Source organism: Thamnophis elegans, chromosome 5 (assembly GCF_009769535.1).
Source record: "Thamnophis elegans isolate rThaEle1 chromosome 5, rThaEle1.pri, whole genome shotgun sequence".
Lineage (NCBI taxonomy): Eukaryota > Metazoa > Chordata > Lepidosauria > Squamata > Colubridae > Thamnophis > Thamnophis elegans.
The window spans coordinates 31,537,927-31,557,868 of record NC_045545.1 but is presented as its reverse complement, the minus strand read 5'-3'; the positions used below and the strand labels follow the sequence as shown (position 1 = coordinate 31,557,868).

Genomic DNA, 19,942 nt, shown 5'->3' with positions numbered 1-19,942 from the left:
TACATCTTATTATTACTACTACATATGTTTGAACTTGCAATAAGTGCAAAACTTTGTTGTTATGCTCCATGGAAGGCCAGTAAGTGTGACAGCCATGGGACCCACATGGCAGGCGTGGTGAATGGAAGGGATGCTGGAGTTGCCAAAGGGGCCAATGTTCGCAGTCTGCGGGTGCTCAACTGCCAAGGAAAAGGCACCGTAAGCGGCACACTGATTGGTGAGTAGCAAGTGGGGGGGGGGTTCAATCATTTCTAAAATTAAATTCATTCTCTCATTTTTATAAGAATCTGCAAATTTGTCATAGGTTGTTATTAGCATTTCTCTCAATTTTATTTGCTATATATTTTTGGAAAGATAATACATTATTATTGTTAGATAATACATTTCTATATTTTTTTCTTAATATCCGTTTTGTCTGAATATTGGCTTAATATTATTGTCTGTCTGTCTGTCTGTCTGTCTGTCTGTCTATCTATCTATCTATCTATCTATCTATCTATCTATCTATCTATCTATCTATCTATCTATCTATCTATCATCTCTATCTCTATATCTATATCTAAATCTATCCATCCATGAGTTGCAAACAGTAGTACAAAATTCAGACGACTCAGCTCTGATTCAAATTTAGGCTGACATTTCCTCACTCCACATCATAGCTATATCTCTAGCCTACACAAAGGAAAAAAACTATGGTTATCTAGTGGGGGCCAGTATTGCATTTTTTAAGAGGTGAAATTACAGGCCAAAATATTATGTGAAAGACTTGGTATGTTTATTGCAAACATTACAAATAATTTGATGGTATTTGGAAAAAGATCCCAAAAAGAAAGCAATTCAGTTTAAGTTTTATTTTATTTTATTTATATGCCGCCCTATTCCCTAAAAGGGACTCAGGGCGGCGAACAACTTAAACGGGAAGGGGAAACATACAAGTACAAAATAGACATTTGATTTGATTTGATTTTATTGACATTTGTAGGCCGCCCTTTTCCCTGAGGGGACTCAGGGCGGCTCACATAAAATCAGGGAAGGGGGAAATGCAGACAATAACAAAGGCACATATAATAAAAACAGTAACCAACATGCATTCATCATTCGGGAGGGGCAACTATCTTCATCCCCAGGCCTGACGGGCGAGCCAGTTCTTCAAGGCTGTGCGGAAGGCCTGGACGGTGGTGAGGGTACGAATCTCCACGGGGAGTTCGTTCCAAAGGGTCGGGGCTACTACTGAGAAGGCCCTCCTCCTTGTAGTTGCCAGCCGACACTGGCTGGCCGATGGAATACGGAGGAGGCCCAATCTGTGTGATCTAATTGGTCGCAGGGAGGTGATTGGCAGGAGGCGGTCTCTCAAGTATCCAGAACCACTACCATGTAGGGCTTTATGGGTGATTAACAGCACCTTGAAGCGCATCCGGAAATCGACAGGTAGCCAGCGCAGCTCGCGGAGGATAGGTGTAATGTGGGTGAACCGCGGTGCACCCACAATCGCTCGCGCGGCTGCGTTCTGTACCAGCTGAAGACGCCGGATGCTCTTCAAGGGCAGCCCCATGTAGAGCACATTGCAGTATTCCAGCCTAGAGGTCACGAGGGCCCGAGTGACTGTTGTGAGTGCCTCCCGATTCAGGTAGGGTCGCAACTGGCGCACCAGGCGAACCTGGGCGAATGCCCCCCTAGCCACAGCCGTCAAATGGTGGTCGAACGATAGCTGTGGATCTAGGAGGACTCCCAAGTTGCGGACCCTCTCTGAGGGGTATAGAATTTGACCCCCCAGCCTGAGAGATGGAATATTGGTGGAATCCTTGGGAGGAAAACACAACAGCCACTCGGTCTTTTCTGGGTTGAGCACAAGCTTGTTAGCCCTCATCCAGTCCATAACCGCCTCCAGACCCCGGTTCATCACGTCTGCCGCTTCATTGAGTTGGCACGGGGCGGACAGATACAGTTGAGTATCGTCCGCATATTGATGGTATCTGATCCCGTGCCTGCGGATGATCTCTCCCAGTGGTTTCATGTAGATGTTGAATAGTAGGGGGGATAAGACCGAACCCTGAGGCACCCCATATGTTAGGGGCCTAGGGGACGATCTCTGCCCCCCCACTAACACCGACTGCGACCTGTCTGAGAGGTAGGAAGAGAACCACCGCAGCACGGTGCCTCCCACTCCCACCTCTCGCAGTCGTCGCAGAAGGATACCATGGTCGATGGTATCGAAAGCCGCTGAGAGGTCAAGGAGAACCAGGATGGAGGGAAATCCTCCATCTCTGGTTCTCCAGAGATCATCAGTCAATGCGACCAAAGCGGTTTCTGTGCTGTAACCGGGTCTGAAGCCTGACTGGAAGGGGTCGAGATAGTTTGCTTCCTCCAAGGACCGCTGGAGCTGAAAGGCCACCACCTTCTCAACAACCTTCCCAAGGAAGGGAAGGTTGGAGACTGGACGATAGTTATTAAGGACAGCTGGATCCAAAGATGGCTTCTTTAGGAGGGGTCTCACCACCGCCGCTTTCAGTGCGGCGGGGAAGTTCCCCTCCCGAAGAGAGGCGGTCACGACCGCCTGGATCCAGCCTCGTGTCACCTCACTGCTGCTGGTAACCAGCCATGAGGGACACGGGTCCAGTACGCAGGTGGAGGCACTCACAGCCCTCATGGCCTTGTCCACATCCCCGGGGGTAACATCCTGAAACTCAACCCAGAGATGTTCCATCTGATCCTCTTGTGCCTCGGCTGGAACTGCAGGGGTGGAGTCCAAGTCCGACCGAAACCGAGCAATTTTGTCCGCTAAGAATTGGGCATAATCCTCAGCTCTGCCCTGCAAGGGTTCCCCCGCCTCCCTTTTATTTAATAGGGAGCGGGTCATCTTTAAAATGACCAACAACCTCACCTGTCGAGAGGGGAAGGGAGCTCATCAACCCCAGGCCTGCTGACACAACCAGGTTTTAACGGCTTTTCGGAAAGCAGGGAGAGAGGTGAGGGTCCAAATCTCCGCGGGGAGTTTGTTCCAAAGGGCCGGAGCTGCAACAGAGAGGCCCTCCCCCGGGTCGTAGCCAGATGGCATTGGCTGGTGGATGGAACCCGGAGGAGGCCGACCCTGTGCGATCTAATGGGTCTTTGGGAGGTAATTGGCAGCAGGCGGTCTCTCAAGTACCCAGGTCCAATACCATGAAGGGCTTTATAAGTAATAACTAGCACCTTGAAGCGTATCCGGAGACCGATTGGAAGCCAGTGCAGCTCGTGGAGGATAGGTGTAACGTGGGTGTATCGAGGTACACCCACAATCGCTCGCGCGGCCGCATTTTGGACCAGTTGAAGTCTCCGAATTCAATCTACTTCTGTATTTGTGTCCCTCCAAAAACTGCATGCATTTATCCATGTGGTCACTAGGAATCCTGTTCAGTTAGATAGGGTTAATGCCTTTAATACTTTTGTTGAGTCAAACAGGCTTTTAAAATAATTGTAAGATTTTTGTAATAATTGTAAGAAAATTATTAAACTCTGAATACAATTAAGTTCAAAATTTCAAAAATTAAATTGTGTTTATTATTTATGTTTTCATAAATGCATGCATATATCTGGTTAAGGTTTAAGATAGAGAATTCTATTTATTTTTACTAATTTAAAAGGTGGAAAAATAAATTATTTTTCAGTTTTATGTGGTTTCTTTGAGGGTTTTCTGTTTTCACCCTGCATCTCAATCCTAAAAAATACTTTTAAAAAAAAAAGCCAGAATGTTCTTCCTGTTTGTGTCTTTAAAATTTGGAGCTTCCATTAGATCAGGCGTGTCCGAACTTGGGAACTTTAAGACTTGTGGAATTCAACTTCCCCATGCTGGCTGGGGAATTCTGGGAGTTGAAGTCCACAAGTCTTAAAGTTCCCAAGTTTGGACACTCCTGCATTAGATAAAAGAAATGCAATGGTGCTAATCCTTTACCCTTTGCCCTACAGGGCTGGAATTCATTGCAAAGACCCTGGCTGTCCAGCCCTACAGCCCGCTGATTGTTTTGCTACCCTTGGCTGGCACCTATAGCCCCATCCTGAATGCCGCTTGTCGTCAGATGGTGCAGATGGGAGTAGTCATGATAGCTGCAGCAGGCAACTACAAAGACGATGCTTGTCTATACTCCCCAGCATCAGAACCAGAAGTAAGTAGACAACAAGGTTTTCCTTTCAATAGCAATAGCAATAGCAGTTAGACTTATATACCGCTTCATAGGGCTTTCAGCCCTCTCTAAGCGGTTTACAGAGTCAGCATATCGCCCCCACAGTCTGGGTCCTCATTCACCCACCTCGGAAGGATGGAAGGCTGAGTCAACCTTGAGCCGGTGAGATTAGAACCGCTAAACTGCAGATAACAGTCAGCTGAAGTGGCCTGCAGTACTGCACCCTAACCACTGCACCACCTCGGCTCTTTCAACCCCAAAGACATGGAAAAATGATCCAGAAATGGTTTGTAATCCCTCTAACACAGGGGTGAGCAACTATGACAACTTTACGACTGTGGACTTCAATTCCCAGAATTCTTGAACCAGGACGTCTGGGAGTTGAAGTCCTCAGGTTATAAAGTTGCCATAGTTGCTCATCTCTGCGCTGATAAATCTCATCAAGATCTGCCAGTTACTTCACTGCTTTAAATGCAGTGTTTTTCAGTTGTCACAATGTTGTCCCAACTCATTTAGCAAATGGAAAGTTGAGGAAGATTGTGAAGCTTCACCCATGCCCATTGTGTTTGACCTCAGGGCCAGGGTGGGCGAGGCCAGCTAGATGTCACTCATGTTGGTGGCCCCTATGGGGGCCTGAGCACTCTGCCAGCAAAAACAGGTGCCTAAGCTCCATTTTCAGTGTAACAGCCTCTGCCAGTGAAAACTGAGCTCAAAAGGACTGCGTGCAGCTCTTCTGGGCCCCATTATCATCTGCAATGGCCTCCTGCATCCCTCTGCCAGCAGTCCTCTCAAGCTCCATTTTCACTGGCAGAGGCACCGTGGACCGGTCTTTTGCTGTTTCCATGACGGCCCTGCGGCCAGATCTGGCCTATGAGCCATGCCATAAACAAACATAGGCCATTGTGTAATACAAATATTTGCATTGTGTGAAGTTGTCCAAGCTTAGTATCAAGGCAATGAAGAACCTGTAAGATCAGGCTTAGATAGTACTCACGTGGGAATTTGACTCAGTGTGATTTTTTTTTAGGGGAGGAGTTTTAATTTCATGATGTCAACATACTTTTCCCACAGAAGATCCCATGCTCAATATTTGACTACAGAATTTCAGTCAGGAACTTTTTCCAAATACATGTGGATTTTCTGGGAAGTGGTTTCTGATAGTAGTGAGATAAGATGGGACAGATAGACTTAATTTAGTCTTAATTAAGCCAATTTAGTTGGTTCTCTTTTTTATTTTATAGTCCTCACAGGATTCATCGAAAGCGGAATGCTTATAGACGAATTATCTAGGAAATATTTTAGAAAAACCAGATTTTGAGAGGCAAGAGAAAACATGAAATAATAATTGCACAATATTTTTGGGTAGTTTTGTCTGACATTTTCCTGTGTCACAAAACACCTATGATCAGGTCAGTCAAGAAAATCAATTACCTAGGAAAATTTTAAGAGACGGTCTGTTTCAGTGGAGAAACAGGGACTAAAGAATCATTTGCAAAGTATTTTAATTTTTTATTTATTGCATTGAATAGAGTTAGGCTAAATGGCCAGCAAATCTCCCTTTAAATATAGAGTGAGAATAATGCTCTATGTTGGAGCTAGAGGGAGAGGACAAGGAAGTAACCTTTGTGAACCCTCCTTCCTTCAACATTTCTTGAACAAAATGCTCCAAAAGACTTTGAGAAGCTACTGGAGACTGGAAAGAATGTCAAAAGGAAGAAGAATTGGTGAAGAACATTTTCTCAGCGCTTTTATCAAAAGTACTTCTCTGCTGGATCCAGACACAGAACAGGAGAAATCTGTGTTCATTGATCCACCTCTGATTTTGAAATTCTGTTTCTCCTGTCGGCTCAGGATTGACAAGATCCTGTTCTTACCATAGGTTATTACAGTTGGAGCAACCAATGCCCAAGACCAACCTGCATCCATGGGGACTTTGGGAACCAACTTTGGACGTTGCGTAGATGTGTTTGCTCCTGGAGATGATATCATTAGTGCCTCTAGTGACTGCAGCACCTGCTTCACATCGCAGAGTGGGACATCCCAAGCAGCTGCCCATGTCGCAGGTAATATTGTATGACAGAAATATGAAGAGTCCAGCAAGTTGTTTAGTTCTTGTGTCAGGATTCCAAGTAACAACCCAGTGCAAGAAAACTCCAAGGGTAGAAGTTCCTCAAAGTTCCATTTTATTGGAGGTGTTATATTGGCACATCTGGGAAAACCCAAACCGGAAAGCTTCCAGGTTTTCTCCACCCAAAAGAAAGCCCAAGTCCCTTCCCCTGCACCCACATGTCCATCACATGGTCCAATCAATGTACCGTCCCAACTGGAGATGCCTTCCAGTCACCCCACTCCAGGTGCAGGCCTAATGTCATTGGCTCTCAGAAAAAGGAATGTTATTATGGCTAGATATCCCTGCAACTCCATGCAATTCTCCCTCCCAGTTTCCCACAGCACTAAGTGTGGCAGCCCTGAAGATCCAGAGAAAAAAAGATATTCTCCAGGGCTGACATCTCGTTTATTATAATGAGGGTTTTTCAAGATGAACTATCAATAATGCATGTCCTGTTAAGTGACTTTGAGGAAAGTATGACAAGATTTTTAATTTAAAAAAAAGCCTTAATTTTTTCCCCCCATTCCAAATATACTCTCAGATTTGTAAAATTCAAATTTATAGAACAGTGCATGGTGGTAATGCATTGCTATCAGTGGGAAAAAAAGAGCAGAATTTGTTTATTTGCATGTGGTATTAGGGAAGGGAAAATTGAAGTATGAAGCCGATCAGGTCTTAAAGACACTATTTTTAGTATTTAAAGTGAGCAAAGGATGACATAGTGGTTTGTATCAGCTTGGTTAGCTCCAGGGACTACAAAAACAAAGCAACCAGTATTCCTACCTTTGCAATACCCACCAGTGGTACAAATTAAACTGGTACAATTTGGACATTTTCATTGCATTTATGTTTTATGCCATCAGTGGATTGCTTAAAGAAGTGGTGGATTTTTTACTGCATTTACCCTTGTCTTGTTCTAGAAGAGGCAGCTAAATAATTTTGTATGTATTCCATTATCCAGATAAGCAAGTTTAGTTCTTTTTAGATTCCACTGGTTTCCAGAAGAAATGTTTATGTTTCTGATGAAGCTGACTTATGAGAAACTGAATTGATATTTAGGATTTAGAGTAACTTTTAATTGAGTATGGAACAGGTACTTTTTGTTGATATGTGTCTGTCTGTCTGTCTCTCTTTCTCTCCCTAATACCATATTCACGTTTTCAATCACATTCAGAAACAGGAGAGAAAATTATTTGACTGAAAGTTCCCGGTGTTTTAAATCAAACGGGCATGATAAAACATTTATTTTTCCATTCATTTTCTTTAATCACGAAGCAGAAATGCAGGGGTGAAATGGGCCAAAACCATGAAAACCAAAGACATTCACATGTGTAATCTTTTAAGCCATTAAGATTGGTATAACTTTGAAGTACATGTAAATGTTACTGGGGCATCAATTCAGATTAGAATTTGAAGAGCATAGTTGGTTCATGCTTATGTTATTCATTTGGACACACATATAGAAATCTTCCCTGATTCAGGCAGGAGGATTGGAGAATAATTTTCTTGAAGGGAAAGTGCGAGAGAAAGTCTGCATTTGTATTAAGTTGCCTCAGTTTTTGCCAAGCAAATAATCAGTATCAATTGGACTTCTTGTTAAAAAAAACCATACAAGCATAAAGCATTTTGAGGTAATTATACAAATATAAAATGTAGAATTTCTCCAAAGCACCTGAAGGCAAGACAAGAAGCAATGGATGGAAACTAATTAAAGAGAGAAGCAACCTAGAATTAAGGATAAATTTCCTGATAGAACAATTAATCAGTGGAACAACTTGCCTCCAGAAGTTGTGAATGCTCCAACACTGGAAGGGGGTTGAACTAGAAAGCCTCCAAGGTCCCTTCTGACTCTGCTATTCTGTTCTGTTAAATACATAACCTAATCCATCTTCATGCGTGTTTTTGATGGATAAATACAGGGCTTATTTGTTGTCCTAGGTATTGCAGCCATGATCTTGAATGCCAATCCTGCCCTGTCCATCTCCGAGCTAAGGCAGAAACTGATCCACTTTTCTGTCAAAAACCTTATGAACGAGGCTTGGTTTCCAGAAGACCAGAGGCTGTTAACACCAAACAGAGTGGCTGGGCTTCCCTCCAAAATTGTCGCAGGTGAGACTTTAGTGACTTCTAGTGACGGCTCGTTATTCTTATTCCATTAATCATGTGTCATAGCACCTTCTTCATGATTTGAAGTCTGCCCATGGACTTGGATATGGTAATGTCTGTGTATGAGAAGGGGCCCATCCATACTATTGATTGTGATCAGTCTGTTATAAGTTGTTCTAAATTTAGATAATCCAAAATATTTCCAAGTGCTTATGATATTTCACCTGCTACTCCAATAAATGATACTATTGTTAACTTGTTCCAAATTTTTAAAATCTACATTTGCAAATCTCAGCATTTTTTCTGATTTCTTGTCTTCAAAGTTACAGTGGAATGATTACACCAATAAACTAAAAATGATTCCTTACAAAGATAGTAAAAGGGTGTGCATTATGTTCAAAGAGTTGATCAGTCTGAATTTTAAATACCATATTTATTTTGCTCTGTGACTTTCAGTGATGTTATTTGCAATTTTAAATTTCCAGCAATTCTTAATTGAAGGTGAATTTGTACTCTCAACCAAAATGCCAGTGATATCTTCCCAATTCCACTATGCCTTTTTTGTAATTAGCTTCAGTTTCCAGTTATTATATGGTCAGTGGTTTCTTCCTTGGCACAACTAGCATTTACTATCTAAACTGATCTTTTCTACTTTTGTTCTGAAAACATTTGTACTTAATGCTTGTTCTTGAGCAATAAAAAGCATTCCTCTTACAACACTTCCTTTTTAAAATACTTCATTCTTAAGCCATTTTCATGTTTTATTGTTGTCTAATTTTCCTTCAATATCTTTCAAGAAAGATATTGCTTTGCTTTTCCAATTTTCTAACCTCATTTCAAGCTGTTGCTTTTTATAGTCACTGAGATTCCATTTCCCCAAATAGCCTTTTTTTCTGAGATTAATTCAATAAAGCTTTGTTATTGTTTTGATGTAATTGTTAAGCTTTAATCGGTGCTAGCCCTCCAAGTCTTTCTTGGGGGAAAAACAATCCTTCAATAGCAATATGAGGATATAAAGTATTATTTATAGGCATCAATTTTTTGATTTGTTAGTCAAGATGAATAAGGTTCAAAATTCCTGTAATAAATCTAATTATTGATATTGCACATGAATTGTTTGATTCCACCCATTAGGTGAGATTTGGGGATTTTCTTTAATCATTTGTACTAATTTGAGCTTATATTTTTTTCTTTGTTGTACAAACTGATGTTTCCAAAATTCCCAGATATTTATAAACTCATTTAGGTACCAGACCTTTGATGCTTTTTTACTTAAAAGTTGAGTATCTTGTGAGTTAATTAGTTTACTTTCTTTACTGCAATGATCGTATATTTATTAAGTCCAAATTGTGTTGCACTATATATTTGGCCCTACTCTCTCTTAAAAAATCAATATATTAAGTGACATCTCTTTCACTAGTTTTTTAAACTATTAAATCTTTTTATCTATTTTACTCTTAAATTGAATCAACATTTGTAACTTAAGCAAATTAATAACCAAAATGTAAGCATATTTGCTCGATGGCCAGATAACTAATCTAATATAATCCAATCTAATTCTTCCAAATAGCCAATTTTGTTTTATTCATGAACTGCACTCAACTTTAATGTGATTTGTTTAATATTGGCTTTAAGTGTCATGTGAATCCAACCTTTGCAATTTATAATTCTTGTTTTATGGCAAGAATGACTAATCTTTTCAACTTTTGCCATCAGTTCCTCCTTGGAGATCACCGAGGACATGTCTGTGGTATAGTAAAGTCACCAGGTACACTAAACTATGAAACAGACACCAGGCAGTTCTAAGCTACTTTTATTAGAAGAGCTTTAGCAACAGAACCTTGCAATTCTGAATGTGTGCCATCCTCCCTCCCTTCATGAGAATGGCAGTGGGTTGGGGAACTCTCAGGAAAATATTGGGGAAGGGGGTTTAGCCCTCTAATTCCTGTCTTTATTTTGGGGTTTTCAGGGTTAAAATAATGCAAGCACAAAGAAGACATATTTCAAACTTCAGCACCTCTGGTTTATGGCCAATTGTGGCTTATTCAATTAACTGTGTGTGTTAGTGCAATGTGTTTTCCAAAGATAGGATTTTTCCAAGTGGTTGAACTACAGCCTGGAGATAGTCCTAAACAAATGGGGATTCTGCTAGTCCTTAGCGGTGACCACTAGCCACTCTCTTTCAGAGGAACAACTGTACTGTCGCTCTGTGTGGTCTTTCTTGTCTGACTCAACCAGTGCAGCAACAGCTGTTGCCCGATGCAATAGCGATGAAGACATGTTCAGCTGCTCAAGTTTATCAAAGAATGGCAAGCGGCGAGGGGAGCACATTGAGGTAAGATGGTGTCGTTTGTTATTTAATTTTAATTAGTTGTATACGCAGATCTGTATCTGAGCCAGATACAGAAATCAGATTTGATGCCATTCTTGGTATCTTATTCTCACTTCTTTTCCTCCCCCCAAATACTAGGATATTGGAGGCAAGAAGGAGTGTGTGGCTCACAACAGATTTCGAGGCCAAGGTGTCTATGCCATAGCCAGGTGTTGCATTTGGCCCAAGGCTGACTGCCAGGTTAATAGCCATTCACAGACCACAGAGGACACAGCTATGAAAAGTGTTAGCTGCATCCAAGATAGCCATGTTTTGACAGGTATGCAATGACAGCTGTCTTGATAGTAACTAAAGAAGCAACATTTTTGATATAGAGATATTATGTATAAGTTGAAGCAAATAGGATCTGGGCTAAAATAGATCTATGGATAAGACACTAAAGACTTATAAGATCGGATGACTAATGGTATGTTACTTGAAGAGACCAGCTTTTAGCAGCACAACAGAAGGAAAAAGATACAATTCCTGCTTCTCACCATCTTCTAACATTTGCCACCTTAAGTGACCACCTATCCGGATTCTACTTTGTTCTTGTGCTATAATGCCTGGCATTTCCCCTCTGGTCCAATGTGAAAATGTTAGATTATTATTTGAGCACTTTGCAAAAATTAAAAACCAAAGTTGGTAGCTCTATTTTCCCTTTCCTAAGGTTTTTTGCATGTGAGAATACAAAGACTCAGGGATGTACCCCCATTTATTTTCAATCTGGTGCACAAAAAAACCCTCCAGCACTGTTAGCTAACATTGATAGCCATGTATATACTTCAGGTGAATCTTTTACAAAATGCCCTAATATGATTTACATTGGCAGGCTGCAGCACCCATTCTCTGGCTGGAGATGTCAGTGGCGGCATCAATGCTGTACACCAGGCAGACAGTAGCCGGGCTCACTGTGTAGGACAAGGAGAAGCAACGGTGCATGCTTCCTGCTGCCATGCACCCAGCCTTGAGTGCAGAGTTCAGGGACATCCTCCCCTGGAATACTCAACAAAGGTATGCATATATCATTCTTGATGGCATCTCTCGGTCTAACTATGGTAACTTGTTCCTAAAAAGTGCAAGCGCTCATGAATTGAAGATGAAAATGATTCTGTGCAATCCCTTGCACGGCCAGTGAATAGCAGGGAAAGGCTGCTACAGATTGTCCCATAAATTAATCAAATGGGCTGGGCTTGTTCAAAATATTAACTTCCAGCAGCCAAAATCAAAACTAATCAACATTAGCATTAATTAAAGTTAATTAAAGTTCTGTCAAAGATAGTCCAACAAGGATTTGCTATGAAGATCTGCTATAAAAGGAGTTTCTACAGAGAAGGAACAAGAGAACTAGTGTCTCATTCATGTTCAATACTGTAGGAAGTCCAAAAATATGACATGTCCTGATAATAAGGCCATGCCACATTTTTCTGGTGGACAAAAATATAAGCCCTCCCCCGCAAATAAGCCCCCTGGACAATCCCCCCCTCCAGCCAGGCAGAGCGCCGCTCACCAACCTAGTGGTATCCCGAAGGTGCCACAGGAACTGGGGGAGGGGGGGTGTCAAAGGTGGTCGCGTTGCTTGGTGCCTTCAGGATACCACTAGTTTGGTGAGTGGCGCTATGCTCAGCTGGAAAGGGGGGTTGCCGGGCGGCTGTGCTCTTTTGCGAGCAGGCTCCCAGAGCCGGGCACAGCCTCAGGGGTGAACGGCTGGGTTGCGCTGTCGCTGCAGTGCAACACAGCAGCCATGAAGCGACCACGAACAGCCACCCGGCAAACCCCCTTTCCAGTCAGACACAGCGCCATTCACTGACCTAGGGGTATCGCCAAGCTGTGTGAACGCTTGATCGCCGCCGCCCAGGTCCTGCAGCTTTGCACCTTCGAAATGCCAGTGAATGGTGCTCTGCATGTTTGGGGGGGGGGGTTGTGCGAGCAGCTGTTCCACTCCCGCTCGCACGGCTCCCAGCCTCACAATCCCCTGGCCCAGCTCTCCCTGCCGAGCCAGGGCATCTCCTAGCTTGGCTTTTTCAGTGGCTTCCAAACCAAGTCTTCTGGCAGTTGTATGGTTGTGGGCTGGCTGCTGGCAGAGCGTACTCCCAGAATGTACAACCTTATAATTCCTTTTTCTTAGGTGATGGAGACCTGTGACGATGGTTGGACTCTAACAGGATGTAATGCCCAGTCACATAGCTCCAACACTCTTGGGGCATATTCAGTGGACAACACCTGCATTGTAATCAGCCGTCCCGAAAGCAAAGGAGCAACTGCAGTTGCCATCTGTTGCAGAAAAAAGCTCTTAGAGGATGAGAAGCAAAGTTCCAGTAACAAATGACAATTCTACCTTTTCCAGCCTCCACCTATCCAAAGGACCCACAAATTTTGACAATTGCCATACATGGTCATACTGGCAAATACGGTAGTTTGTAGAGCAGGACTCCAATACAGCTTCGGATTGCTTGTGATAGCCTTAGCACAACAATTTCAGATGCTGCAATTGTGCAAAACATTGTCCCTCTAGCAACAGTCCCATTGTTGTTTTCAAGAGATGGGTGTCTTTGATGTCTCAGTAATATCAGTTAAACTGCATTTGTAAAATATCTTTGATCAATCATTATACATGATTTTTCAATACCTTTTTAGTTGCAATCAGTGACTTCCAAGTTTTTTAGAATATCTATTTTGTCAACCGTCCATTAGTTCAATGCATTTTGCTTATAGTTGACACGGGGAGGAGCATGCAGAAGGATGAAGAAGATAACAGTTTCTGTGTAATTCTTTAGCTTGGTCCCACTCTTTCATTGGTTGAACTATAACCAGAAACGTCCGTGTATATATGAGTGGTGCTTAAAACTGTAAAAGGTGAAAGTATTAACACTACAGATCAGCCCAGGATAGCAGATTAATTGCAAAGCATGCCAATTAACATTATATCGTGCTTTTTAAAATTTTTATATACTAAGTTGTACGGTACTATTTTGCAGCAAACATAGGCAAACCATGGGCTGTATTAACCCTTCTTTCTAAAGGCCCCATGCAATTAATAGAGTATCCTTTGTAGTTAAACTGTTACGGAACCATTTAACTGTTTAATGCTTTAAAAGGAAACAGGCATACCTGCGAGATATTGCGGGTTGGATTTCAGATCAGCAAATATTACAATAAAGTTGAATCACACATTTTTATTGGGGGGGGGAGGGAGGGGGTTTCTGACTGCATATAAAAGTTAGGTTTGCACTCTGGGTAAAATAGTACTATGTCTAAAAAAATTATGTTAAGTTCTTTATTACTAACATCTTAATTAAGGTTCTTTATTACTAATGAGCAAATGCTCTTGGAAAAATGGTGCCAGTAGATTTGACACAGGGTTGCCATAAGCCTTCTATTTACTAAAAAAATTCAGTATATGGAAAATTGAATAAAGCAAAACACAATAAAATAAGGTATGCCAATATTCAAATACAATTTGATAGAGTTGGGAAGTGTTTCTCCTGATTCTGCTCACTTCTTGAGATTCTATGGTTGTTGCCCTCTCAACCTGAAACAGCCTAGGATTTAGATCAGGGGGGTCAAACTTGTGGCCCGTGACCTGGGTGCATCGTGTGCTGGCCACGCCCAGCAACGGTTTAGCAAAGAGGGGAAAAACTTGCAATTTGTCACGTGACGTTCATTGTGAGTTTGACACCCCTGATCTAGATTGTACACATTACTGTTTTCTGTCATTCTCCAGTGCCATTATATAAAACCACTTAACAATGGGTTGTAGTTGGTCTGAAGTAGGATTTTATCCTATTGTGTCCTTATAGTAACTTTTGAAAAGCAGACGTTTCTCCTCTTTTATTTCACACAGGAAACAATTACTTTAATTGTAATACTTAACATATTAAAATTATTGTAAATGAACTGTGTTAGCTACTGTATTCACAAATGGAGGGAGCTCTGCAAAAATGAGAGCAGTTTTCTCCAAGGAGACTGGATCAACGTAGAGAATTATTAGTCTCCTAGATATCACTGAAGCATAACTTTCAGTTCCATCCTCTTATGATTATTATTCTGAAAAATATTGAAAACTAGCTGAAAAAAATAATAATTGGGCTCCAGGAAGACTACCGGATCAATGTTAGAATAGTTTTATATACGCAAACCTGAAGCTTTTAAAAGCACTGAAGACTTAGGACTCCTGCATGACAGGCCTTAAGGCAACCATAAAACCAAGTAATCGCTGGGTAACTTTCACCAAACAGTGTAGTTTCCTAACAAAGTATTTGGTATTTGAAATTGGCTTTTCAAATCTTTTCCCCCCTTATCGAATGTTTCATTGCCTATATAATTGAGTCTTTAACCACGTATATGTTCAATCAAGGGGAATATATTTTTTAACTAAGGGACCATATACATGTTTCTTTAAATGTAAACTTAAATGCAAGTTTAGTTCAAAGTAAATGTGTAGTGGAGCCTGTTGCATTTCTGCTTTAGAAAGACAAAAAGAACACCAAATCAGAGTAAACTGCATGTGACTCTTTATATGTTGTTTTGGAGTTATTACTCAAATGTATTATCTACAAAGTAATTGCTTGAGAAGATGTTTTGTGCTGTGGATCTTACATTTTTATCTGGACTCTATTTATTATGTTTTATATAACATTTTATAAAGCAATTTCTTTTTGAAATAAAGTTTCATACAATTTTAATGTGGCTGCATTTATGAAACTGTACTTAAATCCCTCCTCTGCATTTTTCTATAATTATATAATTAAGGAAAGGGGAAAGGGGAAAGGAAAAAAATCTAATTTGTATCACATCTTGGTTTTTTTCATTAGAGATTCAAACTCATACGCGATACCCATTGTAAAATATGTGGCAGAACAAAATACTTTAAGAGATATATAAATTACCAGATTACATAGAAGATAGGTATGAAAAATATCCTTAAATACCCTCACGTCTTTCAGTGTAAAATAGCATACTGATATGGTTCTGGTGGCACAGTGATTAGAAGGCAGTATTCCATGCTAATTCAGCGCACAGCCAGGAGTTAGATTCTGATGGGCTCAAGATGGATGGCCTTCTATCCTTCTGAGGTTGGTAAAATGAGGATCCAGACTGTTGGGGGCAATATGCTGACATTGATAAACTGCTCAGAAAGTGCTGTAAAACCCTGACACCTATGTGGAGTTTGCACCAAATATTTTCTCTTTGTGCCCAGAGAGGAAAATCTGCTGCTACCTAGGATCAAATTCACAGCCTCCTGATTGTGAAGTGAGACCTCCACCTCTAGGCCACCACACTGCTCTGTTCTTTAACTTAATAATCAGGCATCTTTTTCTTTTGGTGAGGGGGATAGACCACCTTTATTCCATTGAACAGGATTTTTTTCTCTCTCAGGGAAACTGCCTCTCCCTTCCATTTTTCACTGCCTTGGGAACTAATTAAACACAATTGTACACAATGAGAAGATGCAACAGAATTGTAATTGCCCCAATCCTATAGAACATTATGTATAAAATGCATTTTTCATCCAAAAGGATAGCAGTAAGAGATTGCAAAGTAAAACATGTGACAATTTGCACGGCAAATTAGTTCCTTTAAAAAAAGTCTTCAGCCGATTGAAGTGATAAAGCTGGAAATCAAATAATTGACCAAATATTATATTTGAAACCATAGCTATTAACTCTCTACAAGCTGGGAGTAAAGCAGAAAAGAGTTTGCTGTGGTTTTAGAAAGTATAGTGGGTGAAACAGATCATCCTGCGATTCTGAAAATAAATGCCCTGCTTCAACTTGGGTTGAGACCCCCTTTTCCATAGGAAACTATGCAAATTTAAATGATTTTGGACCAATGCTTTCCCCTTCAGATCAGCTCTCTAGCTCACTTTCATTTAAATTAAATGGAAGATAGGGGGACAGTCAGGATGGAATAGGAACATTATTTATTCTAAATTTTAAAACATTGTATTAAAATGTTTGAAGGCTTAATAAAATATCTGAGTTTCTGCTAACTTCACTGAAAGTACCACCTTCAGAGAAGACATTCATTCAGCTGAAGAGTCATTTTTAACAGTACTTCTCTGACTCACCCATATGGCAGAGAATTTCAACTGGAAGATGTGCGGCCTTTTTCCAGCAACAGTGAAATGACCTGTTATATTCACAACTAGTGCACAACAGTGAAGTAATTTGTGTGCCAGTTCAGTTTTTCTAACAGTAATAAAAGAAAAAAAAGAGGCACTTTTGGGCTGCTTGTGCCTTTGACTTGGCAAATTGTCCAGGCACTCTGAGCATTTCCCCCCAGTTCATGAGCATGGTATATTTTGTATAAATTAAGGCAGAAATCCTTGAAAAAAAGCAAAAGGAAAAGCAAATGAAGAAAAAGCTGAAAAAAACCCCTGGGATTCAACATTGGTTTGGGAAAAAGTGTTGAGAGTAGTTTAAGAGATTATTTAACTGCATTTCACGTGGTGAACAAAAGCATACTCATATTCAGTTCAATTTGTTTCCAGTTATGAAAGAATTACACTTGTTGTATTTCACGTGCTGCCTAGCTAAGCAAAACAGCTTGCAATCCTTTGCCTGTGTTAATTTTTTAAAAAATTGAAATGTTCCTACTTTACTCAAGTAATCATGTAAAGCCAATTTCTACTTTTTCAATTTAGAAGTATAAGCAAATGATTGCAGATCACATTAACACAACGGTTTATTCAATATGTCTCCAAGTAGAAGGATGATTTCAGGAGGCAAACAGCAATACAATTCTGTCTTAAAGTGCTTTTTTGTTAAACTTACTCATCATTTTCTAAAAAGTTATACTGATGCCATAATTGTATTCTTGGAATAAACAAAGCTCTTTTATTGCTCTTACCCTTTAAGCACACAGCATCAGGAAAAAAGATTACCGATTCCAGACTAACTTGTACCAAAACCATTCCATAAGGAATAATCATCCTTACATAAAAGGGCTCTCTTAAAAACAACCCTTTATGTAAAGCACTATACAAATTACCTAGAGACATATTAAATACAAAAGTCCTTGTGTAAATTTATTCTTAACTAATATTTTACAATGCCAAGTGTAAATCACACATTTTTTACATAATTTTGAATATTCCTATTCAATATTAAAAAAAAGATTAAAAATTTGCCATTTATATGTAAAGGCAATCTGATTTTTTCTTCTGTATAAAAACCCAAGTCTTTTTTTTCCTTTTTTTCTTTTGTTTTGCAGCATCACAGAAAAGCAAAAGTTTTACATTCACTCATTAAATGTTCACATAAAAGTTTCAATTACTTGATAACTGTTCTTAAATGGGTGGAATCTTGACAGGGTTTTTGTTTTGTTGTGTTTTACTCATGCCTAAACTAGCATCTATAAGAACCATAGCAGATGCTGGGAGACTTTCATAGCCTAATGCTGGAACTTCTCAACTGAAGAATACTTTTAACTCATTACAAAGTACCTATTGATCTTTTGAAAGCATTTACTTCAGATTCCTGTAAAAATGAAAACAAAAGGATTCCAGCCATATCATGAAAGTGCTGGGTATTCCTCACTTCAGAGCAGCTTTTTCTCCTTCAGCTTGCAGCCATCAATTAAGTATCCACATCTTCAAGGTCACTTTTAGGTTCACCAATCATCGTGGGAGATATTGAGCCCTTTTAAAAAATACAGAAGAATTAGGAAGGTTATGTGGTTGTTTAAACTGAACAAATAATTATTGCAGGAAGGTATCATAAATGATGCCCTGTGCATCATTTAGCAACTGCCTTTTGGAAACCAGAAATTAACCCTATATTTTTTACAAAAGGAGATGATGAACTGAATGTGAAATAAAGATAGTCCTCGGTTAATAACTGCCCTGTTTAGCAATTGTTCAACCTTATGATAGCACAATGGTTGCAGCGTCCCTGTGTTAATGGGATAGCGATTTGAATGCCTGGCCACTGGCGTGCATTTACAATGGTCAGAGTATTCTGCAGTCACGTGATCACAGTTTGTGACTTTCACAGCCAACTTCATACCGACAAAGTTCATGGAGAAAAAGGCAGTCATTAAGCTTCAGTCAACAACCATGGGTGATATGCTTAATGACCGAAGTGGAACTGATATTGTAAGTCAGGGGTGGTCACATGAAGTTTCACTGAATGATCTTGACACATAGCAACAGGGTTGCCAGTTCCAAATGCAGTTGTTAAACGAGGACTACCTGTATTACACTAGGATAACACACCATGATTAGGAGCACTAAAACGGATGTATGTATGTATGGAATTTGCTATATTAAAAAGCAATTAAACGCCCCTCTTAAAACAAATTGCACTTAAAACAAATTCATGGAAGACAAAGTTATCAATGGGTCCATGTCATGATGACGTTAGAACGTATCTAGAATCAGAGATAACTCTCTTTTAATACTGGTTGGTGGTGAAAATGAGGAGAACGCAGATGTACACAAGTCTTCCTGTTGCCGAATCTATATTGTCATATGTTGTTTAACAAACTAATGAAGTTGCTATTGATAAGAGTTTTTATTTGAATATTTCAAGGTTTGAAGTGTTAATTTCATCTAAGGAAATACTTTCAAAACTTTGACTATATCAAAGGTTAGTTTAGAAATAAATGTAATATAAATTAGATCAGCACTACCATAACTATCAGAGGACAGATGGAGTATAAATACAGTGCAATGTATAATATAATCTTGCTATGACTATATTGTGACATTTTACCTGCTACATAATGTTTGAATATTGCCCATGTTCACCATTTCCTTTAGCGCTGGCCTGCCACTGAAGGCAATAGGGCCTTAAAAACAAAGCACATCACGTAAGCTATTATTAGGACCATGTGAAGCTTCAGATGAATGAATTAATTCAAAGAGTTTGATTTCAATCATCCCTTCAAACAGAATCTTAGCATTAATTGAAGGTATTACACTGAATCAAGATCCTTGGAATGGCTACAGAGAAATTTCAGAACCGTTATATGTTCTGATTGACATCTTGTATTCTACTGATATCTGTTTAGTTTATTTGGAGGGAGGGAAACTGAAATTTGTTTTGTTTCTTCTTTTTGTTCTTGCACACTCCTCTTTTGTTTTCCTAAATTCATGGAGTTTTATCCTATTATTCCAGTTTGTATCTGATATATTTATGGTTCTTCAGGTTTTCGATCTTTCCATTTCTCCCTCCACTGTTTCTGCCAGAGACT

The 19,942-nt window shown here is 40.1% G+C and overlaps 2 protein-coding genes across 4 annotated transcripts in view; one reads left to right on the top strand and one right to left on the bottom strand.

Annotated features, from left to right (window-relative positions):
- The window catches only part of PCSK9 (proprotein convertase subtilisin/kexin type 9), a 31,854-nt gene extending 16,425 nt beyond the window's left edge, over nt 1–15,429 (top strand). Inside the window, exons 5-12 of the mRNA XM_032217939.1 lie at nt 76–217; nt 3,943–4,139; nt 6,037–6,220; nt 8,206–8,376; nt 10,560–10,708; nt 10,844–11,024; nt 11,577–11,758; nt 12,873–15,429. Coding sequence (XP_032073830.1) covers nt 76–217; nt 3,943–4,139; nt 6,037–6,220; nt 8,206–8,376; nt 10,560–10,708; nt 10,844–11,024; nt 11,577–11,758; nt 12,873–13,073 — 1,407 coding nt within the window. The 3' untranslated portion in view covers nt 13,074–15,429. The remainder of the gene's footprint in view (nt 1–75; nt 218–3,942; nt 4,140–6,036; nt 6,221–8,205; nt 8,377–10,559; nt 10,709–10,843; nt 11,025–11,576; nt 11,759–12,872) is intronic.
- A 761-nt stretch (nt 15,430–16,190) lies between these two features.
- The window catches only part of USP24 (ubiquitin specific peptidase 24), a 90,839-nt gene continuing 87,087 nt past the window's right edge, over nt 16,191–19,942 (bottom strand). For 2 of the 3 annotated variants that reach the window (XM_032217936.1, XM_032217937.1), the window contains exon 67: nt 16,191–18,387. In XM_032217936.1, the coding sequence (XP_032073827.1) occupies nt 18,325–18,387 (63 nt within the window). In that variant the 3' untranslated portion in view covers nt 16,191–18,324. Of the gene's footprint in view, nt 18,388–19,461; nt 19,538–19,942 lie in introns of all 3 variants that reach the window. The other variant, XM_032217938.1, reaches the window with a different exon arrangement.